A 27,079-nucleotide genomic window follows, 5' to 3' on the forward strand; every position below is an offset into this window, starting at 1 on the left:
TTTGATTCCGACCTTGGGTGACTGTGTAGAGTTTGCACATTCTCCCCATGTCTGCATGGGTTTCCTCGCACAATCCAAAGATGCGCAGGTTAGGTGGATTGGCCATGCTAAGTTTTCTCTTGGTGTCCAAAAGGTTATGTGGGGTTACGGGTTGCCAGGGAGTGGGCCTAGGCAGAGTGCACTTTCAGAGGGTAGGTGCAGACTCAATGGGCTGAATGGCCTCCTTCTGCACTGCAGGAATGCTATGATTCTGTTCCTTTGCTGTCATCTCAGCCCCATTTACATTGCAAATAGATTTGGTAGCTATTTGTATGTGACATTCGCCCATATACAGCAATTCAAAGCAACTGAGTGTTCAGGAATTTTGTGCATATGTACAAAGTTAGTACAAAATTCTTGGAATTTTTCCATTTAAACCTGCATATTCCCTATTGTTTTAACCAAGGTCTTCACAGCCTAAACAGAACATTGCTGCCATGAATACTCAGATGTCAGTTAGCTGCAGACATGCCCAGCATCATATTTGTCATAATTGTGTTCACCAGGCCTCTTGGGTTGTAAGTACCCAGGCAAAACCGTTTCTTAATTTTACAAAGTTGTCTTCAAGTGTTCTACTGCTATTAAAGGTGGTTCTGTAAATTAATTGTGGTACTGGCAATTGAGACTGACAAATTAGAGACACTGGAGGGGCCAAGAGAGGTAGTGGTGAAGTAGAACTGGGTGTGGTCAGCGTACGTGTGCAAACTGTTGTGTTATTGGATGATGTTAATGAAAGGCAGCATGTAGATAAGAAATAAGAGGCGGTCATGGATAGATTCTTGTGGGACATTAGACATAACCTTGCCGGAGTGGGGAGAGAATTCATTGCAGATGATCTCCAGGTTACAATTGGATAGACAAGAATGGAACCAAGTGAGAGCATTCTCACCCAGCGGGATGACAGTGGAGAACCATTAGAGGAGGATGGTGTGATTAACTGAGTCAAAGGCTGCAGGCAGATCAAGAAGGATGTGGAGGGAACGGTACCTTTGTCAAATCACTTAGAATTTCATTTGCGACTTTGCGAAGAGCAGTTTTTGGTACTGTGGTTGGGGTAGAAATCTGATTGGAGTTCAGGGAAAGATGGGCATGGATTTCGGTGGCAGAAACACTTTCAAGGACATTGAGAGGAAAGGGATTTGGAATGGGATAGTAGTTTGCAAAGGGGTTTTGATAACAGCAAATTTAAAGGAGTGAAGAGCGAGAACTATCAGCTAACATGGGAACCAGAAAGGAGGTTGAGTGGTCAGAGGTTTTATGGGAATAGGGACCAAAGAGCAGAAGGTGCATTCATGGACAAGATGAATGAAAATGAAAATGAAAATCGCTTATTGTCACGAGTAGGCTTCAATGAAGTTACTGTGAAAAGCCCCTAGTCGCCACATTCCGGCGCCTGTCTGGGGAGGCTGGTACGGGAATCGAACCGTGCTGCTGGCCTGCTTGGTCTGCTTTAAAAGCCAGCGATTTAGCTCAGTAAGTTGAGAGACAAAGACTAGAGAAAGATACTAGGTCAGGACTGGGGGAGCATTAAAGGAAACATTAAAGGGCGAGCATTAAATGGTTAGAGGAAGAGAAGGAAGTGGCTGAGGCAGATGATTCAATTATCTCAATCTTGGTGGCAAAGAAGTCAATAAATTCCTCATTTTTTGTTGGAGAAGAGGGTGAGGAGATAAGGGAAAGAGTTTTAACAAGGTAATCTGCAGTGGGGAAATCAGGATGGGGGTATCTTTGGATTCCAGAATGATTCTGGAATAATGAACAGCTCCAGCAGATGAGACAGTATCCAACGGTGCCTTCAACCAGATCCGAAAGTAAATGGCTAAACTAGTTGTCTACCATGTCCGTTCAGTTCTGTGCTCCAACTGGACTCAAGGAACATAGATGAGGGCTGTACTGAGGGAACGAACCAGCTGAGAGATGATAATGGGTTCAATGGAAAATAGAGTTTTAAAGGTTGAGATGAAGGTCTAAATGATCAGAGTAGAGGCTGCAAAAATGTTGTGGTGAATGGAGGGTCAAAGACTAGACATTTGGGATTTTGAGCATGCATAAGTGAATTGTGAGAGACAAAATACAAATTTTGTCTGACAATCAGGGGCTGGTTTAGCACACTGGGCTAAATAGCTGGCTTTTAAAGCAGACCAAGGCAGGCCAGCAGCACGGTTCAATTCCCGTACCAGCCTCCCCGAACAGGCGCCGGAATGTGGCGACTAGGGGCTTTTCACAGTAACTTCATTGAAGCCTACCTGTGACAATAAACAATTTTAATTTTTTCATTTTTCAAATGACAGCATACGATGAAAAAAGTTCCAGGTCATTGTGCATCAGAATACTATCCCAGTCTATGCCATATCTCTATGTAGTGGAAGCAACTTGAAATTAAATTCCAATATGGTTTGGGAAAATAGCAATTGTGGTAAATATTGAACAATTGTCATTAGCAGAAAGATAAAGGATTATGTTTTGACAAGTGTTAATATGTACAGTCATCTATTGAAATATATTCAGGTATATTTCCCTCTGAATAAAATCAAAAAGAAATAGTTTTACTAATCTGTCATAAACCAATGAGAGGTTTTTACAAAACTTATTTTTCCTAACCTTGCCTCCAGGAGAGGTATCACCACTATGAATGAAAATTAGTGAAATTTTTAATCTGGCAAATAGTATGTAGGATAAAATAAAATGTATGATTAAAATTAATCACATACCACTTTTGAGAAGCCACTCCACAAGATTTTCTTTTCATTTATGTTGAGTCTGTCACTTGGTTTAGCATCTGCATTGTAGTTGCCAACTTCGTGAAATACTACAGATTCATCCTCAGGGGACAATTGCCAGTTGATAATGGTATAATTTCCTTTGAGGTCACCTTGCTCATCAAAATCGACCTGCTCGCCCATGCTGTTTGTAAACTTCAAATGCAACAGGTGATTGAGAACCTAGGTAGCAATGTGAAAATCATTGTAGCAAACCTCGCACGTTTAATACATTTAAGCGCACTAGTTTATATCCCATGGTGTTGCTCGATAGAAATGTGTTTAAAAAGCCTGTGTATTTTATTACTATGGCAATAGTGTCATTGTGGTAATAACACTGGACTAGTAATCCAGAGGTCCAGGCTAAAGTTCTGAGGACAGGGGTTCAATGCTCACCACGACAGCTAGTGGAGTTTAAATTCAATTCATAACCTGGAGGCGAAAAGCTGGTCTCATTGGTGGTGATTGCCGTATTACCATTTGGCCATTGATGATGGTCATAAAAATCCATCTGGTCCACTCATCCTTTAGGGGAGGAAATCTGAAGTCCTTACCTGGTCTGGCCTACATGTGACACCAGACCCACAGCAATATGGCATGCCAATGGTTTGAAGTGGTGTGGCAAGCCACTCAGTTCAAGGGCAATTAGGAATGGGCAACAAATGCTGGTCTTGCCAGTGATGTCCACATTCCATGAAAGAATAAATGTTAAACAATGTTCAAAACAAAATAAAGACAAAACAGGTGAATAATAAGAATAACTACCATTTGCCTCTCGCCTCATGGTACTGTATCCACTAATCCCTTCTCAAATTATTTATATACCTCTGTCTTTGACTTCCTGAATATCTCCATTCTTGCTTCATTATCTGTCTCTATATATATTGCTCTGAGCTACTAACATTAGAGACTTCGATCATCTTGAACAGACTACTGTCAGGCTGAGTTAACATTCTGAATATATTTAATAAATCAAAGAAAATTTTAAAAGACATAATTGTGAAATTGCGACCCATGTTTCAATGTTAAAAAATGCCACACAATATTTAAATACAGGAACATATTTACCAATTTGACAAATAGATTGTAGTGCGTGAAAAACAATAGACTGCTCAAGAAATGTAGCAAAATTACACTTCCCAATTTGAGCGAGAAATAAAACTAACAACTTCTCACAGAGGCTGGTGTCACTGAATAAGAGGCATAACAAAACTTGCTAAATCAAACCAAGGAAAAATATAACAAAAGAGGAAAGATTGATGAAAAATACAAATGGGTGTTTGGGTTATGAAATGTAACTAGTCTGATGTCACAGCTGACTTGCTTTAGCCATGTGACTCTGTTTTGCTGATCTTTCTGCTCGTGGTGGTGGGAATTGAGATGGAGGGTTGGGTGGGGGGGAGAAACATGAGCGACTTGCTCAATTTTGAGTTGTTGTTCCTGAAAGTTAATGAGAGCGTTTTCTCCAGCTGATGAAAGGAAATTTGATAATTTAGTGGTTAGTTGAACAAATGATTGTTACTTCAACCAGTCACAAAAGTGCTATTGAGTGTGGCTCCCTGGGCATTGTATACACATTTAGTTATGATATACTGCCCGAACAGTCCAGGCATCACTCAAGCACGTTCCTATCTTTCATCATCTAAATCTATCATCATAACCCTCTATTCCCTTCTCCTTCAAATGCTTGCCTAGCTTTGACTCCATAGAATCCTTGCAGTGCAAAAGAGGCCATTCAGCCCATCGCGTCAGCACGGACCCTCTGAAAGAACACCCCACCTAACCTTCAGACACTAAGGGGCAATTTAGCATGGTCAATCCACCTAATTTAAATGTAGTCTAATTCGTTTGACAACCTTTCCTAATTATAAACTCTAGGGGAATTCAGTAAGATATTAGAATTCTTCTTTCTTTCCTTAAAACCCAATCTTCAAGGGCAGCACGGTGGCACAGCGGTTAGCACTGCAGCTTAGGGTGCTGAGGACCCGGGTTCGATCCCAGCCCCGGGTCACTGTCTGTGTGGAGTTTGTACATTCTCCCTGTGTCTGCATGTGTTTCACCCCCACAACCCAAAGATGTGCGGGGTAGGTGGATTGGCCATGCTAAATTTCCCCTTAATTGGAAAAAATAATTGGGTATTCAATTCTCTCATCCCAGGGCTGGGCCCGAGAATTGCCGCGACCGGTGCAAATCGCGCCACGCCGCCCTGACGCCAGTCCGCCAATTCTCCGGAGAGCGGAGCAGCAGCACCATTGACACCAGCGCGGTCGGCGCGGCGCTGGTTGGGGGCTGCTCTACGGGGCCCCCTTCGCCGATTTTCCGCCGGGGATGGGCCGAGCGGCCGTACAAAAAAATTCCAAGTCCCGCCGGCGCCGTTCTAACACCTGGGGCGATTTGCGGAGAATCGTAACGGCTGCCGTGGGACAGGCCGTGACCCACAGCAGCCTTCACGCCCACTTCCGGGGCCGATTCTCCCCCCCACGGGCGGGGCTAGGGGCGCGGCCCCATGCGTCACGGCAGCGCGGCCTTGATGACGGTCGTCAAGGCCGCACGGCAAGCGTCACGCCGGCTGATGCGGCCGATGACGTCCGCCGCGCATGTGCAGGTTGGACAGCGCCAACACGCGCATGCGCAGTTGGCGTCTTTTCCCTCAGCCGCCCCGCAAGACGTGGCGGCTTGATCTTGCGGGGCGGTGGAGGGAAAAGAGTGCGTCCTTTATGGACGCATGGCCCGCGATCGGTGGGCACTGATCGCGGGCCTATGCCCCCCGTGGCACGCCCGTGGTACTGCCATGCCAATCAGGCCCCCAGATGCCCCAAACGGGCATCTGGCACCCGTTTCACGACGGCAGCAAGCAGGCGTGTTTGCTGCCGTGTTGAAACGGGCGCGAAGGCCCGGCCGCTCGGCCCATCGGCCTCGGCGAATCGGCGCTTGCCGTACAAAACGACGAGCGGCGATTCGTGGCGTGGGGCGGGCGTGTGGGGGGGGGGGGGGGGGGAATACCGGGAAGGCGTGAAAAATGTCGGGAGGCCCTCCCGCTATTCTCCCACCCGGCGTGGGGGGCGGAGAATCGCGCCCCTGGTCTTACCCAGCGGGACCTCGGCATTAATGGATCCATGGGCGGCCTGGTGGGGGGGGGGAGAGGGGTCCAACCCCGGAGGGAGCCTCCGCTGTGGCTTGGCCGCGATCGGGGCCTACCGATCGGCGGGCCAGCCTCTCGGGCTGGGGGCCTCTTTTGTTCCGCGCCTGCCCCTGTAGCCCTACGCAATGTTGCGTTGGGGCCGGCACGGTGTAGGGAGCTACCGTGCATGCACGCAATCACGCCAGTCCCACTGCACATGCGTATGTTGGTGCCGCCCCCACTGTGCATGCGCAGACCCGCAGCGCTCATCTGACGCCGGGATCGGCAGCTGGAGCGGCATGGGTCACTCCAGTGCTGTGCTTGCCCCCTGTATGGGTCAGAATCGCTGATCCTGAGGTCACGTTGACGTCGTCGAGAAACACGACGGCATTTACGACGGCGTCAAAACTTAGCCTCAGGATCAGAGAATCCCGTCCCCCGTCTTCTGATTCTAAAGAATCAGCCTTGAGGTCCTTTTGTCACTGCTTCAGAGCTCCAATGCTCTGACTTATGCCTCAAGACTCGTGCAGGTGTAGCCTGACTGGACTAATATACAGCTTCAGCATGCCAATCTCAAATATTTAATGTGACATACAGATTCAAGATACAGCAAACATTTAGAGTTTAATAATGTTCGATAATGTTTCACATACTTTTATGTTCTGTTGCAATACTCAGCTATTAATTTTTGAAAAATAATGAATGGGAAGAAAATGTTGAGCTCTGCCTTGTAGGTTATATCCTATTTATGATCACGGTAACACATTTTTTAAAGGATGTTTTGTGTGGAGGATTGAAGAGATGAGCTGCAATCTATACCTATAGTTTAGGAAAAGGCACAATGACCTCACAAGGCTATCTAAAGTCAACTGAGGTACTGGTATCTATGCACTTTTCTACCGCTTGTACTATCTTCATTCATCTCCTTACTCATCGGGGGCAATTCTCCGAGCCCCGCGCCGGGCCGGAGAATCACCACAACTGCGCCACGACGCCCCGACGCCGGCGCGTGATTCTCCGAGGTGTGGAGAATCGGCCCCAGCGCGTTTGACGCGGCGCCGGCCGTGGGACACTGGAATCGACGGGGCCACCGATTCTCCGGCCCAGATGAGCCGAGTGGCCGTGCCGATATGACAGAGTCCCGCCGGCACCGTTCACCCCTGGCCACTGCCGGCGGGAACTCTGCGTGAATGGTCGGGGTGCGGCTTGTTTGGGGGGGGGGGGGTGGTGGCTCCTTCACTAAGGGGGGGCCTCCGTCAGGGTCTGGCCCGCGATCGGGGCCCACCAATCGGCGGGCCGATCTCTCCCCCCCCCGGGCCTACTTTATGGCACGGCCGGCCACTGAACACCGACGCCTTGTGGTCGGGGCCGGCGCGCTAAAGAAGTCCCTCGCGCATGTGCAGTTTGGTGCGTCCCAACTTCGCATGCGCGGGTTGGCGCAGCGGGAAAGATGGCCCGAATCGGTCATACCCGTCCCCGGTTCGCGCCGTCGTGAAACGCGACGGCATTCATAACGGCGCAAACACTTGGTCTCCATATTGGAGAATCGCCCCCATCATCTTTCCAGTTTAGCACCTAGCACGGAGAATATCTCAAAATGCTCAAGCATTATGTTAAATAACAGCTACATCAATTCACATAGCCTGCATTAAGGCTTCTAATTATTTTCAGGAAAATATAATTTAAAAGAGGAATAGATATCCAGATTAAGAACAAACAAGTATAAAATAAGCATGCTTAATATGTATGGCAGCATTAATGAAAGCAGATTAAGATCAGTAATTTTGCTTCACAGTAATTTTGCTTCCATCTTTCATTCCGGAAGGTATCATGGTTAATTGCAAAAGGCAATTGAAATAGACATAGACATAGACATAGAACAGTACAGCACAGAACAGGCCCTTCGGCCCTCGATGTTGTGCCGAGCAATGATCACCCTACTCAAACCCACGTAACCCGTATACCCGTAACCCAACAATCCCCCCATTAACCTTACACTACGGGCAATTTAGCATGGCCAATCCACCTAACCCGCACATCTTTGGACTGTGGGAGGAAACCGGAGCACCCGGAGGAAACCCACGCACACACGGGGAGGACGTGCAGACTCCACACAGACAGTGACCCAGCCGGGAATCGAACCTGGGACCCTGGAGCTGTGAAGCATTGATGCTAACCACCATGCTACCGTGACCTTATTGTCACAAGTAAGCTTCAAATGAAGTTACTGTGAAAAGCCCCTAGTCACCACATTCCGTCGCCTGTTCGGGGAGGCTGGTACGGGAATTGAACCATGCTGCTGGCCTGCCTTGGTCTGCTTAAAAGCCAGCGATTTAGCCCGTTAATCCCACGAGAGAACAAAATCACTTACACAGGTTATATAATGCATCAAGAAAGTTAGCTCAATGCTCATTTTTAATGTTTGCTCACATTATTGATGACAAGTGGAAACACAGGGGGTGATTTTGAGCCCGTATTAGCTGTGCGTGGGATCGGCGACGCAGGCAGAAAATCCCGCTTTCGAGCGATCACCGGCGGGATTCTCCATTACGCCGGCCGACCAATGAGGTTTCCATGGTGTGGCAGCCCCATGCAAAATGCAGCATCCCGCCAGCGGAGAATCCCGCCGCACATTTCCCAATTTTCCTGCCTATCGCAGCGATGTCACGAGGTTCACGCCCACAAAGGACGTGATCCTCATTTGAATAGATTTCCATTTATTTAGATATTGTTAATGAGTTCCCCACCACATGAACCCGCTCATTAAATATTTATACCTTGCCAACGTGACGTCACATCCGCACAGATTACATGTTTGGCCAAACAAGAAGCAATTGAGGGGATCCTTCTGGGCTGCAGAGGTAGGTATAGCCCCATGGGGGGGTGGGGGGGGGGGGGAGAGGAATGTGCCCGGGCAGTGCCCTGGCACTTCCCCTTGGCACAGATGGGCACTGGTAGTGCCAACCTATGCCTGGGGCAGTGCCAGAGGCAGACCCTAGTGGCAGCCCCATGAGGGTGGTGCATTTATGTGTGGTGGAGTGGGAGAGTGGACACTGATGGTGCGGAATGCCAGTCATACTTCCAAGGTGTTGGTGGGGGGCTGGAATACAGCCGAGGATTGTTGCAGGGGTGGGGGTTCGGGAGGGGAGGGGAGATGCCAGTGAGGATTGTTGAGGTGGGGGTGGGAATGCAGCTGAAGATTGCTGCAGGGGTGGGGGGGTGTTGGGAAGGGGGGAGATGCCGATGAGGATTGTTGAGATGGGGTGGGAATGCTGGGAAGGGTTGTCGGAGGTGGATGGAGCACCCCGATACTTCAGTGCTGGGGGCTGGGGACCGTTAGGCTGTAGTGTTCACAACGCCCGTTAAAGATGGAGCATCGATCTTTGTGGAGCCGGTTGCCAGCACTATCAGGCCCGACCCTGCCAAAATGATGGCATAAACCATGCTCACTCATTTATTTTCTCCAAGAAGCTAAATATTTGGAGAGAAAACTGGCCTGTGCAACTCGAGAATTACACACCAGTTTTAGTCTGAGCCTGACGCTCTGCCAACTTCTGGTAAGATTCCGCCCACAGTTCTGTTGAATATGCGATTCTGTTGCATATATATTATCTGTAAACTCAATTACAAGTAACTAGTATTATTGGCCCCATATTTTGACAGCCTATGATTCTAGTGGTTCACAGGATCACAACTGCCAGAGACATCCAACACTGATCCTATGTGCTGGGTTAGTGGGAAGACTTCATTTACATAGGCTGGCATGCACTCGCATACTACAGGTGTGGCTCAGATTCCTGTCAACCATTTGATGCTGAAAACCACTGCACAGCTATTTAGCAGCAGAGTGGGTCTGGTCTAGGGATGATTACTAAAATGTTTTGAAAGAATTGTACCTTTTCCTTGAAGGGGCAGATTGCATGCCTGGACTGGCACACCCTGAGAAGGCTGATAGACCTCCTCTTAATGGGTATTACACAGTAGGTCGCAGAGAGGTTAGGGAAGTCAAAATCTTCAGTGCAGGAAACACTATTCCTCTGTTCCACTACCTTTCCAACTCCTGTCAAAGATTGTAACTCTGACAAAGTTGAGCAGAAACTCCATGCAAGGCAGGGACCCGGTGTATCCAAGCAGATCTTACAGCATATTCCCAGTGGAGCTATCATGGAAGTGTGCAAGAAATATTGAGGGAATTTGGTTCCATCATGCTCCTGACATGTTTTGTTGATTAATATTTAAACATTATTAAAATTAATGTGTCCTGTCCTCTCACATTCTGATATGGATAGGTCCGATGGAACTTTAAATTTAAGTATGCCCATACTGTAGTATAAGGTTCTGGCACGCAAACGGTTAACATGGGACTGAGTACAGTGCGGAGTAGGTGACGCCGAAGGGTTGGCACCGCTCCAGCCGGCACCGAAGGGACGGCGCGGGTTCGCGCTTGCGCCGAAGAGCCGGCATGATCTCGGGCACGCGCAGACCGGCCATTGTATTTTTGGCGCATGCGCTGAGGGTTCTCTTCTCCGCGCTGGCCATGATGGAGCCCTACAGGGGCCAGCGAGGAAGAAAGAACTGTCCCCACAGAACCAGCCCGCCTGCAGATCAGTGGGCTCCGAACGCAGGCTAGACCACCGTGGGCACCCCCCCCCCCAGGGTCGGATCCCCCATGACCCCCTGAGGATCGCCCCTGCCGACTCACCTGCCAGGACCCGCCGGTATGTGAGTTGAGTGATTCACGCCGGTGGGACTGGCCAATAATGGACGGCCGCTCGGCCCATTGGGGCTGGAGAATCACCGTGGGGTGGGGGGGGGGCGCTGTCAATGGCCCCAACCAGCGTGGCGGGAATCCCACTCCCACTTGAAAAACGGCGGCGGAGAATACGGCAGCCGGCGTCGGGGCAAGATTAGCGCCGCCCCCCGGTGATTCTCCAACGTGGTGGGGGGTCGGAGAATCCCGCCCATGATTTCCCCTTCATGAAATCATGCTGACTCTGCTTGATCAGATTACGACTGTCCAAAAACACTGCATTCGCCATCTCTGTAGCTAACTCCTTTAAGATCCTGGGGTGCAAACCATCAGGTCCAGGGGCCTTGTCAGCCTTTAACCCCATTGGTTTGTCTAAAACTAATTCTCTGGTGACGGTGCCTGTATTTAATTCCTCTCCTGGACTTTTTTTCTATTTCTGGGATGCTTGCAGTCTCCTCTACAGTAAAGACTGATGCAAAATATCTATTTAACTTAATTTGCATTTCTTTGTTCCCTATAATTACTTCCCCAGTTTCATTCTCCAAGAGACCAATGCTTTCTTTTACTTCTCTCTCCTTTTTAATATACTTAAAAAAAGCTCATTGTCTGTTTTTTATGTTTCTTGCTATCTTGCCCACATGGTTTATTTTCTCCTTCCTGATTATTTTTAGTCCAACTTTGCTGCATTCTGAATCTATCCCACTAACCTTTGCCAGCTTCTACGTTTCTGCTTTCAGCTTAATACCCTCCTTAACTTCCTTGATTATCCATGGTAGGTTCTTCCTCACCTTAGAGTCTTTCCTCCTCATTATGTTGTATTTTTGCTGGGATCATGAATTATCTCCCCAAATGTCGGCCATTGTTCATCTGTTGTCTTACCTACTAATGTATATGGCCAGTCTATTTTAGCCAATTCCATTCTCATATTTCATAATTCCCCTTCTTTAAGTTTAACACTGATATTTCATTCCCAGTTTCTCACACTCAAGCTGAATGCTAAATTTCTTCTTACAGTGATCACTATTTCCCAGGAGATTCTAAACCTTGAGATCATTTATGAAACCTACCTTATTACACATTACCAGATGCAAACTAGCCTGATTCCTAGTTGGTTTCATAACATATTGCTCCAAAAATAACATCCCAGATGCTCTCCACAAATTCATTCTCATGCCTGCCATTTCCAATTTGATTAGCCCAATCTATATGAAAATTAAAATCGCCCATGATTAATGCCATGATCTTTTTACATGCATTTGTTATTTCTTGATTTAAACTGTTTTCTAAATTGTGGCTACTTTTCAGTGGCCTATACAACAGTCCTACCATTCTCTTCCTTCCTTTGGTATTTGTCATTTCTACCCATTTGTCACACCCTCCAAGCCTAGATCATCTCTCACAACTGTACTTATTTTGTCTCTTATTAGCAAAGCTACTCCACCACCTGTCTGTCTTTCCTAAAAGTCAAATAACCTTGAATATTGATGTCCCACGGTTGATCTTGCAATCATGTCTCAGCGATGCCTATCAAATCAGAACCACTTCACTCTGATTGTGCCGGTAGCTCATTTATCTTGTTTTTTATGCAACGTGCATGAAGATACAGAACACTCAATTTTGTTTCTCGATCACTTTTCTTTACACCAAGCCCATCTCTAGGGACAATAGAGCTGCTGTTGTTTTTAACCTTTGATTCCCATGTCCTCTTCTTTTGCTTTTATTTTTTCTGTATTTGTTCCTAATCTAGTTTCCACCTCCTCGAAGTCCCTGCTCAGGTACACCCCCTGCCATTCTAGTGTGAAGCCTCTCCAAGGGGATGCACAGCCACGCTTCTTGGGGGAGCTCACAGATCCTGGATTTTCATACTGGAATATGAACATTTTAGTTAACGGCCATCTCACAAAGCTTAAACTGGGCATGGGAGCCAATGTTACAGTCCTATAGAATAAAGAACCCTGGGTGGGATTCCCCAATAATGGGGCTATGTCAAGCCCTGGAGGGGCCCGGAGTTTTCCTCGCAGCTCTGGCTGCCGATACGGGGCCCTGCACTTTCGGTCGGGATCCACGCATGCGCACGGCGGTGGCCTTTGGCGGCCGCCCCACGCGACATGGCGGACTCAGACCGCGGACCGGCCCCGAAAATATAGGCCTCCCCCGAGATCGCCCGCGGATCGGTGGCTCCCGATCGCTAGCCTAGCCGTCCGTGAGCCTCTCCCCCCCCCCTCCCCCCGGTGAAGGATCCCCCCCCCCCCCGTCCACCCAACCAGGGCCGCCACGGACCACGCCACTCGAGGCTCCGATGGCCAAAAGGTGGTTAGAACCATGCCGTCGGGAACTCGGCAAGCTGCACTCGGTGAATCGCGGTGGGGGGGGGGGGGGGGGGCACGCGGGGGGCGGGGGTTGGGGGGATTTGGTACTCCCTCAGCACTGCACCAGAACAACAGCGTAGATTTTGTGCTCGGGACCTTGGAGTGGGACTTGAACCTACAAGTTTTTGACTGAGAGGCAAGAATGCCATCAACTGAGCAACATCTAGAACAGAGATATAGAGCGAAGGGTTCCAAAACTAAAAGCCATGAAAATCCACTCCACAGCTCATGGTATCACACATGCCTGAAACTCTACAAATGTCTGCCAAATCTCTGCCAGTCACTTCTGGCAAGATCCGTGCAGCACGCACTGGCTGTAAGGGCATTCGTGGCAGCATGCCCTCTCTGGATGGGAAATACGTATGATGTTTAACTGTGTCTAATGCTGATTTGGCATACAAACTGCTTGTTTGGACCTTACAGGCCCTTAAAGAATGCCTTCTTTGAATCTCTCCCAGCTGAAGTGTGTTCAGCTAAACAAGGGACCCTCCCTCCTGGCACCAGCATGTGACTTCCAGGTGCGGTGCTTTTGACATTTCTTTCTTCTGTCGGGTTGGTGAAAGTACAGTGTTGCATGTTATTGGAGCAGTTTTTAAATTATGAACCCTTTTTTTAAAAGGGAGTGATGCTGGTCTTTGACAAGAAGGTCAAGAGAGTTGGAAGTTCTTTCAGGAGAAAATCTGCTGTTGGTCGTGAGATCTATAGTTGCAGTTCCTCCTGGGCTGCACCATAAATTGAAAATGGAGCTGGGCCCAGCACAGAGGAAAAGCTGGTTGTAGAGGGAGCAGGAGGAGAGCTCACAACTGAAGACCCTAACCACCAAAGGAACACTTCTCCTACCTTCACCTTAGCCAGGAGCAGTACTGCGGTGCCTAGGTTTCACCAAGTAGGTGATTACTGAACTGTGCCACGTCCTACAACCAGATTGGAAGCCACAAAGCAAGGCAAGGCTCTAATTTTCTGCACTATTAGTCAGGGGAAGGTGGCATTAGCAATTTTTCAGTTTACTATCCATCACCCGTTCATAGAGGTGGCAGTCTCCCTTTACAGAAGGAGCAGGGCCTTTATCGTCTTCTCACTCACCAGAGAGAATCTGGAGGAGAGAGAAAATGGCTTTGCCAAACAAGAGGATATGTATCCCAACCTCAAAGGCTGTCACTCCATGAATGTGCAGTAGATGTGCAACCATATTCAGGAGATCCTATTGGTGAATGCACACTATCATAGCAGCACCCATGATGTTTTCACCTTGTGACATCGGCTATCTTTGGGCCACCACCAAGCACCAGAGGCTGCTTGATTACCTGGCTCATGATTCCCTTCCACCGCCTGACCATGCGTGGATAGTGTCCCAACAATGAGAGCCATGTAACCACCTGAAACATCAAGGAGAAAATCCTGGGCTTCATGAAACAGCACTTCCACTGCCTCAATTGTCTGGGGGGAGATCTCCACTACTTTTCCGTACATGTCTCCAAGCTCGTGGTGGTGTGTTGCATGCTCCACAATCTTGTTTTAATGGGGGCGCAACCATTGCCACTAGGTCTTTGGAGGCAACTCAGGAGGGGGCCGGTCAATGCCGGGTGGCTGTATGATCTGCCACGAGCCTAGTTAAAGGAGCTTTTAAGCTCTTATAACTATGTGAGCCTGGGTCCCGCCCATTCTAGTCAGATCTTGTGAGGCGTAAGGACTGCCAGGAGTCCAGGAAGAGGCCTCTCCCGGGATATACTGCCAGTGTCCTTCCCGATTCCAGCGAGATGCGGCCGGTAGATCGTGTCCGGTGACTCCATTTTTTTTACTTACGTCACTGAGACCTCCAGTGCTGTATTTGAAAATCTGGGTGCCCCCTCTCTGGCCTGTTGCTCCCATTTGTTGTCCTCTCTCCTGCACCAAGTCCTTTCTGTGACTGTTCAAACAACTCCAATGGCATGAGTACCCTTTGAAGAGATGCAGGCTAGCTCTGGATTGTGCTAGCCAGCCACGGATTTTCTGAGCATGCAGCCAGTCAGCAGCACATTTTACATTGGGCTGTATTTCACACATGAAAGAGCAGGCAGTGTGGAAGATTATGTGTTGCCTGCTTCAAAAAAGTGGAGCATGGGGTAATAGCACATTGCGATCCTCATGCCCGATATCGGACCAATCAAATGTCCCTGCGTTTTGGGTGTCAGAAAGTATTCAAATAAATTCTATGCCGCCTCCCCACCATCATCAGTGTACTGACAAGTAGTATAGACTCCCACGAAAATGACAGTGTCAAATAACAAATCAAATATTTGAGGATATGGAAGTAAAGGTTATAGTGATATATATAAACTGAAATCATGAAATAATAGTTCCCAGACTCCAGAATCACAGGAGAGAGATTGTGGATAACACCAATAACGATTGAATAAGGGATGAGTAAGACAACAAGATGTAGGAGCAGAGGTAGGCCATTTGGCCCACCGAGTCTTCTCCACCATTGAATGAGATCATGACTGATCTGATGTGATAATCCTCAACTCCACTTTCCTGCCTTATTCCCATAACCCTTGATTCCTTTCCTGATTAAAAATCAGCCTTGAACATGCTCAACAAATTCCACAGCCTAAAGAATTCCACAGATTCATTACCCTCTGAGAGAAGAAATTCCTCCTCATCTCTGCCTTAAATGGACGGCCCCTTACTCTGGTCCTAGACATTCCCACAAGGGGAAACAACAGGGGGATTTACCGACCACCCCGTTGTGTGTTTTCCAGCAGGGGAGGCAGCCCGCCAGTGGGATCTACCAGTCTCGACGGCATTTCCCATTGACAGCGCCCTCGTCGCCGGGAAATCTCTGTGCCAGCATGGGACCAGAATTTCCCGCACCGTGAACAGCCGATAAATCCCACCCAACATCTCAGCATCTACCCTGAGAATCTTACATGTCTCAATAAGGACGCCTCTCATTCTTCTAAACTCCAGTGACTGCAGGCCCAACCTACTCAACCTCTCCTCAGAAGAACAACCTGGGATCAACCTACTGAACGGTCTCTGCCCTTCCTCCAATGCCAGTATATCTTTCCTTAGATATGGGGACCAAAACTGTTCACAGTATTCCAGGTGTGGTCTATCTAGTACCTTGTATAGTTTTAACAAGACTTCCATACTTTTATCCTCCATTCCCTTTGAAATAAAGGTCAACATTCCTTTTGCCTTCCCAATTACCTGCTCAACTTATATGCTAGCTTTTTGTGAGTGTTTTTGGAGATTATGTAGGTACAGGGAACTCATGCTCCAGTCAATTATATGTAGGTGAGGAAGGAGTAACATTGGACAGATCAGACATTTTTATTCTGCTCCTCTTCTTCTAAGGTCCCGATCCTATCATGCAGGTTAACATTATTCACAAATGTAATAACTTCTATATTATACTATGTATTTAAACATTCCTACACTGGATAGCTCTGGAACAGAATTTCTATTAAGTTCATACGTCCAATAATTTAATTTTCTTTACCTGCCATGCCTCAACTTTCTTTATATCGGCACATGATCCATTCTCAAAAATGCCCTTCCCAGGTTTGCAGTCATAGATGTCTTGCAGTGCGTGAGCAATCGAATACACTGCCACATATACATTATATGAAATCCGAAGATGGGTATAATCCAGATAAGGGGTCTCCACACTCGTGATATTCTCTTCTCCAGTGCATGGAGATCGTGACCTTGTCCTCGTGGAATGCTCCATTTTAGCATTGCCATCCTGCATTGCCAAACCGTGGGTTGGTGTTTTGGAATTCTTTAGTTGTGTTAGGGATTCTTTAGTGAAATAACAATTAAATGTTTCTTCCCAAAATTCCTTGACAAATCCGTTGTCGGAAGACCTGCTGGGATGGACCTTTTTCAAAAATTCATGGAATCCTGGGATGCGCCCTGCTCTTAGGGCAAATCCAATGGTCCCACCAACAACGTGGAAGTATTCCGGTTTGGCTATCAGTGAGGAACTAGCCCATGCTTCACTTGCTAGCCATATTCTACCAGTGATGTTTCGTTGAACTATCTCTCGTATAAGTGGTTCCAAGTCGGGGCCGTTGGAGAAGACAACTATCACTTTGGCTGAGGAATTCTGAATAATATCTGCAACAATCTCGACCTCCTTTTGTGTGTGGTACTGAGAAATCATTTCACTAAAATCTATGCAGATGTCCCGTTCTTCAGCTTCTTCTCGAAACTTTTCTATCCCTGGACGGCCATAATCGTCATCAGCTGCCAGCGTTCCCACCCAGTTCCACTGGAAATGCTCTATAATCTCGGCCATTGCCGTGGCCTGCTGTTCATCATTGGGGATTGTGCGAAGGAAAGCCTTATACTCATTCTTGTTGCTCAGAAGCCTGCTTGAAGAGGCATAACTGACCTTAAATAGAAAGAAAATGTGTGAGCAAGGGATTTGTTTATTTTAGATTTGTTTATTGTCAAGCGTACCGAGGTACAGTGAAAAGTATTATTCTGCAACCAGCTCAAACATTTAGTACATGAAAAGAAAAGAAAATGCATAATAGGGCAACACAAGGTGCACAATGTAAATACATAGACACCATCATCGGGTGAAGTTTCCAGGAGTGAAGTATTAATCAGGTCAATCTATAAGAGGGTCACTTTTAATGGCTAAACAGACATTAATCTGAAATTCTAAATGCACGTGAATTGGCAATTGTATATATACTGACCAATATAACTTGAAAAAAGTTCACATAACATTAGTAAAAAGCTGAGAACTCAAAAAACTGCCTTGAATATAAATTGATGATGTGTAAACTAATAATTACGCTATGGACCATGGATTGTAACTGAAACATTCGTTAACCCATATCAGAGCAAATGGCAGATAAAGACATGGAGGATCTATTCTCTCGATGTGTTAGGGGGTTATACATTTCCAGAATATTTTACACACTTTGGTTGCTGCATATTCTTGGGCTCTGAAATCTACAATGAAAATTCAAATTCACTTTTTTTAAAGAGAAAATAAATTTGTTGAATGTTGTTGAAGGGTACACCCTCATCGTGCTATTTAGGTCTTATTTACCAAAAGAGAATTTCAGTCAAGCCTTTGAATGCCAAATTTAAAATTACACCCATTCCTTCCAAATGCCCTCATTTCCTCCATGGCATGTTTTGGAATTGGGAACTCCACAGGTGACATCCCCAGAATATTTGAAATGCTGCATTCCATTTTAATCAAACATATTTACTTCATAGTAAGAAGTCTAACAACACCAGGTTAAAGTCCAACAGGTTTGTTTCAAACGCTAGCTTTCAGAGCACTGCTCCTTCCTCAGGTGAATGAATACCTCTTCATTCACCTGAGGAAGGAGCAGTGCTCCGAAAGCTAGTGGGCGGGATTCTCAGCGAACCGACGGGGTGGGCAACTGTGGCGCGAAGGAGTGGCGTGAAACACTCCGGTGTCGGGCCACCCCGAAGATGCTGAATCCTCCGCACCTTCAGGGGCTAGGCCGGCGCCGGAGTGGTTTGCGATGCGCCGGCTGGCACGGAAGGGGCATGTCGCCACGCCAAAAGGCCGAAGGGCTTCAGCCGGCCGGCGCGAATTGGCGCATGTGCGGGAGCGCCAGCGTGTGCTAGCGTCATCCCAACGCATGCGCAGGGGGGTTCATCTCCGCGTTGGCCATCACGGACTGTTACAGCGGCCGACGCGGAGGAATAGAGTGCCCGCACGGCACAGGCCCGCCCGCGGATCAGTGGACTCCGATTGTGGGCCAGGCTTCTAACTAGCACTCCATCCCACCCATGCTTCTAACTAGCACTCTATTCTCTCCATGCTTCTAACTAGCACTCCATCCCCCCCATGCTTCTAACTAGCACTCTATTCTCCCCATGCTTCTAGCTAGCACTCCATCATCCCCATGCTTCTAACTAGCACTCTATACCCCCCATGCTTCTAACTAACACTCCCTCCCCTCACGCTTCTAACTAGCACTCTATCCCCCCATGCTTCTAACTAGCACTCCATCCTCCCAATGCTTCTAACTAGCACTCTATTCTCCCCATGCTTCTAACTAGCGCTCCATCCCCCCATGCTTCTAACTAGCACTCCATCCTCCCCATGCTTCTAACTAGCACTCTATTCTCCCCATGCTTCTAACATGCACTCTATCCCCCCCATGCTTCTAACTAGCACTCCATCCTCCCCATGCTTCTAACTAGCACTCTATTCTCCCCATGCTTCTAACTTGCACTCTATCCCCCCCCATGCTTCTAACTAGCACTCTATTCTCCCCATGCTTCTAACTAGCACTCTATTCTCCCCATGCTTCTAACTAGCACTCCATCCCCCCCATGCTTCTAACTAGCACTCTATCCCCCCCATGCTTCTAACTAGCACTCCATCCTCCCCATGCTTCTAACTAACACTCTATCCCCCCCATGCTTCTAACTAGCACTCCATCCTCCCCATGCTTCTAACTAGCACTCTATTCTCCCCATGCTTCTAACTAGCACTCCATTCCCCATGCTTCTAACTAGCACTCTATTCCCCCCCCATGCTTCTAACTAGCACTCCATCCCCCCCATGCTTCTAACTAGCACTCCATTCTCCCCATGCTTCTAACTAGCACTCCACCCCCCCATGCTTCTAACCAGCACTCTATCCCCCCCCATGCTTCTAACTAGCACTCCATCCCCCCCATGCTTCTAACTAGCACTCCATCCCCCCCCCCATGCTTCTAACTAGCACTCCATCCCCCCCATGATTCTCCCCATGCTTCTAACTAGCACTCCATCCCACCATGCTTCTAACCAGCACTCTATACCCCCCCCCCATGCTTCTAACTAGCACTCCATCCCCCCCATGCTTCGAACTAGCACTCCATCCCCCCCATGCTTCTAACTAGCACTCCATCCCCCATGATTCCAACTAGCACTCTATTCTCCCCATGCTTCTAACCAGCACTCTATCCCCCCCCCCCCATGCTTCTAACTAGCACTCCATCCCCCCCATGCTTCTAACTAGCACTCTATCCCCCCCCCCCCATGCTTCTAACTAGCACTCCATCCCCCCCATGCTTCTAACTGGCACTCCATCCCCCCTATGCTTCTAACCAGCACTCTACCCCCCCCCCATGCTTCTAACTAGCACTCCATCTCCCCAATGCTTCTAACTAGCACTCTATTCCCCCCCCCCCCATGCTTCTAACTAGCACTCCATCCCCCCCATGCTTCTAACTGGCACTCCATCCCCCCCATGCTTCTAACCAGCACTCTACCCCCCCCCATGCTTCTAACTAGCACTCCATCTCCCCAATGCTTCTAACTAGCACTCTATTCTCCCCATGCTTCTAAGTAGCACTCTATTCTCCCCATGCTTCTAACTAGCACTCCACCCCCCCCCCATGCTTCTAACTAGCACTCCACCACCCCATGCTTCTAACTAGCACTCCATCCTCCCCATGCTTCTAACTAGCATTCCATCCCCCCCATGCTTCTAACTAGCACTCTATCCCCCCCCCCCATGCTTCTAACTAGCACTCCATCCCCCCCATGCTTCTAACTGGCACTCCATCCCCCCATGCTTCTAACCAGCACTCTACCCCCCCCATGCTTCTAACTAGCACTCCATCCCCCCCATGCTTCTAACTAGCACTCTATTCTCCCCATGCTTCTAACTAGCACTCTATTCTCCCCATGCTTCTAACTAGCGCCCCATCCCCCCCATGCTTCTAACTAGCACTCCATCCCCCCATGCTTCTAACTAGCACTCTATTCTCCCCATGCTTCTAACTAGCACCCCATCCCCCCCCCCCATGCTTCTAACCAGCACTCTATCCCCCCCCCATGCTTCTAACTAGCACTCCAACCCCCATGCTTCTAACTAGCACTCCATCCCCCCCATGCTTCTAACTAGCACTCCATCCCCCCATGATTCTATCTAGCACTCTATTCTCCCCATGCTTCTAACTAGCACTCCATCCCCCCCCATGCTTCTAACTAGCACTCCATCCTCCCCATGCTTCTAACTAGCACTCCATCCTCCCCATGCTTCTAACCAGCACTCCATCTCCCCATGCTTCTAACCAGCACTCTATTCTCCCCATGCTTCTAACCAGCACTCCATCCCCTCCATGCTTCTAACTAGCATTCCCTCCACGATGGTTCTAACCAGCACTTCCCTCCCAATGTTCCAACTGCCACCACCCCACCACCCCCACCCAACCATGTTTCAAACTATCAATGCCCATTCACCATGGTTTACCTAGCAATGTCCCATTATCACGGTCTTAACTAACATTCTCTCCCTCACCATGCTTCTAACTAATCTTCCTCGAACATCATGGTTCCAACCAGCACTCTTCGCTCTCATTCTAACTAGTACTTTCCCACGCTCATAGTTCTAGCTAACACTCTTCTCCCACCATGATTCCAACTAGCACTCCCTTATCCTGCTGCTAACTAGCACTTCCACCATGGCTCTAACTACCATTCACCACATCCACAAGGCACTAATTGGCACTCGTCCCACCCATCATGTTTCTAACTAGCACTAGCCACTTCCACCAATGTTCTAACTAGCAACTTCCCCACCCACGTGGTTCTAACCAGAACGCCCTCACCAATGCCACTAAATAGCACACCGCCCCCAACCCCCACTCACCATGACATTCCATTCCCTCCACCCTTTCAGCTCCTCCACCCAACCCACTCCTCAACCTGGTTTAGCTGATGTTCCTTCACTTCCGCAGTTGAAGCCGTCACTCTTCACCCTTAACCTGTTTAAGTTTCCACTTTTCTCCGCAGTTCACAGTAACATTCTTTTCACGGCCAACGCTCCCTATCTTCCCTGCACGGCAAACTATCTCCCTCGCCTCGGGTTCGCACTCGGTCCAAATACAAGGGCGCACCGTTGCGACCCTAACGATACAGGGCTCCAGCTACTCTAATTTCCAGCTGTACGTACTCCCAGACCTCTGCGCCCCACTCTTACTTGGGCTCGATTTTCAGTGTAATCTTAGAAGCCTCACACTCAGCTTCGGCGGACCCCTACCTCCTCTCACGATATGCAGCTTAGCGACTCTAAAAATCGACCCCCCTCCACTCTTCGCTAACCTAACGGCTAACTGTAAACCAGTAGCCACTCGCAGCAGGCGGTACAGCCTGCAGGACAGGGTATTCATTAGAGCTGAAGTCCAGCGGCTCCTACGTGAGGGAGTCATAGAGGCCAGTAATAGCCCCTGGAGAGCTCAGGTGGTGGTCGTCAAGACCGGGGAAAAGTTCCGGATGGTGGTTGATTACAGCCAAACCATTAACCGGTTCACGCACCTCGATGCGTGCCCCCTCTCCAGAATTGCAGACATGGTGAACCAGATCGCCCAGTACCGCATATTCTCCACGGTGGACCTGAAGTCTGCATACCACCAGCTCCCAATCCGTCCGGAGGACCGCCACTACACGGCGTTCGAGGCCGATGGCCGCCTCTTCCATTTCCTCCGGGTCCCCTTTGGCATCATGAATGGGGTCTTGGTGTTCCAACAAGCCATGGACCGAATGGTGGACCAGTACGGGCTGCGGGCCACGTTTCCGTACCTGGATAACGTCACCATCTGCAGCCGTGACCAGCAGGACCACGATGCCAACCTCCACCGATTTCTCCAAACTGCCCAGAAACTCAATCTCACCTACAATAAGGAGAAATGCGTTTTCTGCACAACCAGACTAGCCATCCTCAGCTATGTCGTGGAAAAAGGAGTCCTGGGTCCCGACCCGTACCGTATGCGCCCTCTCTTGCAACTCCTTCTCCCTCATTGCCCCAGGGCCCTCAAGAGGTGCATGGGATTCTTTTCCTATTACGCCTAGTGGGTCCCCCTGTATGCAGACAAAGCCCGCCCACTATTTAAGACCACACTCTTCCCACTGTCAGCAGAGGCCTGGCAGGCCTTCAACTGCATCAAGGAGGACATCGCCAAAGCCACCATGTGGGCGGTGGATGAATCCGTCCCCTTTCAGGTGGAGAGTGACGCCTCAGAGATCGCTCTCGCCGCCACTCTGGATCAGGCAGGGAGACCAGTAGCTTTCTTCTCCCGAACCCTCTCCGCTTCAGACACTCCTCAGTCGAAAAAGAAGCTCAAGCCATTGTGGAAGCCGTACGGCACTGGAGGCACTACCTCGCAGGTAGGAGGTTCACCCTCATCACCGACCAGAGATCGGTTGCCTTCATGTTCGACAACTTGCAAAGGGGCAAAATAAAAAACGATAAAATCCTGAGGTGGAGGATCGAACTCTCCACCTATAATTATGACATCATATATCGGTCGGGGAAGTTCAACGTGCCCCCAGGTGCCCTGTCCCGCGGCACATGCGCCAGCACGCAAGACGACCGATTAAAGGCTATCCACAACGACCCCTACCACCCGGGGTCACCCAGCTCGCCCACTACACCAAAGCCCAAAATCTGCCTTTCTCCACCGAGGAAGTAAAAGCCATCACCAGGGATTGCCCGATCTGCGCGGAGTGCAAACCGCACTTCTACAGACCAGACAAGGCCCACTTGGTAAAGGCTTCCCGGCCCTTTGAACGCCTGAGCATCGATTTAAAAGGACCACTCCCCTCGACCTATCGAAATGTGTACTTCCTCAACGTCATAGACGAATTCTCCCGCTTCCCTTTTGCTATCCCATGCCCCGCCATGACCTCCCACACAGTCATCAGAGCCCTACACAGTGTCTTCACCCTGTTCGGCATCCCCAGCTAAATCCACAGCGACAGGGGTTCGTCCTTCATGAGCGACGAGCTGCGTCAGTACCTGCTCGACAAGGGCATCGCCTCGAGCAGGACTACCAGCTATAACCCCAGGGGGAACGGGCAGGTGGAGAGGGAGAACGCGACGGTCTGGAAGACCGTCCTACTGACCCTCCGGTCCAGGAATCTCCCGACCTTCCACTGGCAGGAGGTCCTCCCTGACGCCAATTGCCAATCCTGGGGTGGTCCCCAAAGAGGCCGGGGATGATCAACTGCCCCAGGATGGAGCTGTCGTGGACACTCCTTGGGAAGAGTGCACATCGTTATCGTCATCGTTATCAACCCTCCTGCACACATTGGACAAAAACGGACCCATGTAAAGTTCTCAAACTATAGCGTTTCCAGTCAATATTTGGAAAGTTAAAGTCCCCCATAACAACTACCCTGTTATTTTCGCTCCTATCCAGAATCCATCTTTGCAATCCTTTCCTCCACATCTCTGGAACTTTTCGGAGGCCTATAGGAAACTCCCAACAGGGTGACTTCTCCTTTCCTGTTTCTAACCTCAGCTCATACTACCTCAGTAGACGAGTCCTCATCAAATGTCCTTTATAGAGAAATACAGCACAGAACAGGCCCTTCGGCCCACGATGTTGCGCCGAACTTTTGTCCTAGGTTAATCATAGAATTTTGGACAATTTGTCATGGCCAATCCACCCAACCTGCACATCTTTGGACTGTGGGAGGAAACCGGAGTACCCGGAGGAAACCCACGCAGTCACGGGGAGGATGTGCAGACTCCACACAGACAGTGACCCAAGTCGAAATCGAACTTGGGACCCTGGAGCTGTGAAGCAATTGTGCTATCCACAATGCTACCGTGCTGCCCTTAAGAAGTTAACCTACACTCCCTTATTCTACCCTAATCCAAGTACCTATCCAATAGCCGCTTGAAGGTCCATAAATTTTCCGACTCAACTACTACCACAGGCAGTGCATTCCATGCCCCCACTACTCTCTGGGTAAAGAACCTACCTCTGACATCCCCTCTATATCTTCCACCATTTATCTTAAATTTATGTCCCCTTGTAATGGTGTGTTCCACCCGGGGAAAAAGTCTCTGACTGTCTACTCTATCTATTCCCCTGATCATCTTATAAACCTCTATCAAGTCGCCCCTCATCCTTCTCCGTTCTAATGAGAAAAGGCCTAACACCCTCAATCTTTCCTCGTATGACCTACTCTCCATTCCAGGCAACATCCTGGTAAATCTCCTTTGCACCTTTTCCAAAGCTTCCACATCCTTCCTAAAATGAGGTGACCAGAACTGCACACAGTACTCCAAATGTGGCCTGACCAAGGTTTTGTACAGCTGCATCATCACCTCATGGCTCTTAAATTCAATCCCTCTGCTAATGAACGCTAGCACACCATAGGCCTTCTTCACAGCTCTATCCACTTGAGTGGCAACTTTCAAAGAACAATGAACATAGACCCCAAGATCTCTCTGCTCCTCCACATTGCCAAGAACCCTACCATTAACCCTGTATTCCGCATTCAGATTTGTCCTTCCAAAATGGACAACCTCACACTTGTCAGGGTTAAACTCCATCTGCCACTTCTCAGCCCAGCTCTGCATTCTATCTATGTCTCTTTGGAACCACGGTAATACTGTCCTTGATTAACTATGCCACTCCTCCCCCTCTTTTAACACCTTCCCTGAGCTTACTGAAATATCTAAACCCCGGAACCTGCAACAACCATTCCTGTCCCTGCTCTATCCATGTCTCCGAAATGGCCTCAACATCGAAGTTCCAGGTACCAACCCATGCTGCAGGTTCACCCACCTTATTCCGGATGCTCCTGGCATTGAAGTAGACACACTTTAAACCACCTTCCTGCCTGCCGGTACACTCCTGCAACCTTGAAACCTTACTCATGACCTCACTACTCTTAACCTCCTGTATACTGGAGCTACAATTCAGGTTCCCAACCCCCTGCTGAATTAATTTAAACCCTCCTGAAGAGCATTAGCAAATTTCCCCCCCCAGGATATTGGTACCCCTCTGGTCCAGGTGCAGGCCATCCCATTTGTAGAGGTCCCACCTACCCCAGAATGAACCCCAATTATCCGGGTATCTGAAACCCTCCCTCCTGCACCATCCCTGTAGCCACGTGTTCAACTGCTCTCTCCCTATTCCTCGTCTCGCCAGCACTTGGCACGGGGTAACAACCCAGAGATAATAACTCTGTTTGTTCTAGCTCTAAGATTCCACCCTAGCTCCCTGAATTCCTGCCTTACATCCCTATCCTTTTTACTACCTATGTCGTTGGTGCCTATGTGGACCACAACTTGGGACTGCTCCCTCTCCTCAAGGATCCCAAAAACACGATCCGAGACATACTGTGTCAGGAAACCCTCCTGCACACATTGGACAAAAACGGACTCATCGAAGGAGCGGGCTGGTTCCATCACAAACAGCCGCCTGAGGCGGTTCTCGTTTTCAGCCTCTCCCGTTATTTACCGGCCACTTCCACCAATGTTTCACTCGAGCGAGAGCGCAACGAGGCCGGAAAATCTTGTCCTCAGTCGCTTTTTTGGGTCATGGGAAGTTTCTTCCTGGTCTAGCCAACACTTTTTTAATCAGTGGGAAGCTGAACACCCCGTGAAACCGGATCCTCAGAGATTGGGGGACCCTTTTGAAAGGGTGCCCCGATTTCTCAGCGAGCTTGAGGGTCAGCCACACCCCCGTCCACGGACAGTGTCACCCTCTGCAGACATGGGCATTACCCCCCCCCCCCCCCCCCCCAAATGAGCACACCCCACTATGGGATCGCTGAGGGGTCCCTCTTTCAAGCCCCACACCCCCCTTTCAGGCCCACACCCCCTTCCAGGAATCCCCACTTCACACCCCACTGCTTACATACCCCCTAAATGTCTATATGACTGTCGATATGTCTTTACTTTTCCTGATGTGGTGACTAAGCCGTTGTCCACACTGACTGTGCTTTGAAATGTTGTCTTCAGCTCCCTGATACAGGTCCCAGTCAACCTGCCTGCCTCAGCAGCAACCACCCCTCCTGGTGTCGCTGCTAAGCTGCCAAACTTTGGATTAGCCGGCAGCTCTCAGGAAAAGGCCACCGTCCTTATTAGGACGGCAGCCACTTGATTGGAAACCGCCAGAAAATGCAGAGGATTCCCCACCACCCTCCCGTGTGTGCCAGTGACAGACATTTTCTCCCCACATCAGGGCCTCTGGACCAACAGTAAAATCCTAGCTAAATGTTTCAAATCAATGATCTTTTGTAGTTTTGGGTTATGATTAAA

The 27,079-nt window shown here is 49.0% G+C and overlaps 1 protein-coding gene across 1 annotated transcript in view; it reads right to left on the reverse strand.

The window, feature by feature from the left end:
- Positions 1-27,079, reverse strand: part of LOC119968937 (extracellular calcium-sensing receptor-like) — a 103,065-nt gene that overhangs the window by 7,015 nt on the left and 68,971 nt on the right. The window contains 2 exon segments of the mRNA XM_038801950.1: positions 2,751-2,981; positions 16,523-17,419. Of these exon segments, the coding sequence (XP_038657878.1) occupies positions 2,751-2,981; positions 16,523-17,419 (1,128 nt within the window).

Source organism: Scyliorhinus canicula, chromosome 7, assembly GCF_902713615.1.
Source record: "Scyliorhinus canicula chromosome 7, sScyCan1.1, whole genome shotgun sequence".
NCBI classification, from domain to species: domain Eukaryota; kingdom Metazoa; phylum Chordata; class Chondrichthyes; order Carcharhiniformes; family Scyliorhinidae; genus Scyliorhinus; species Scyliorhinus canicula.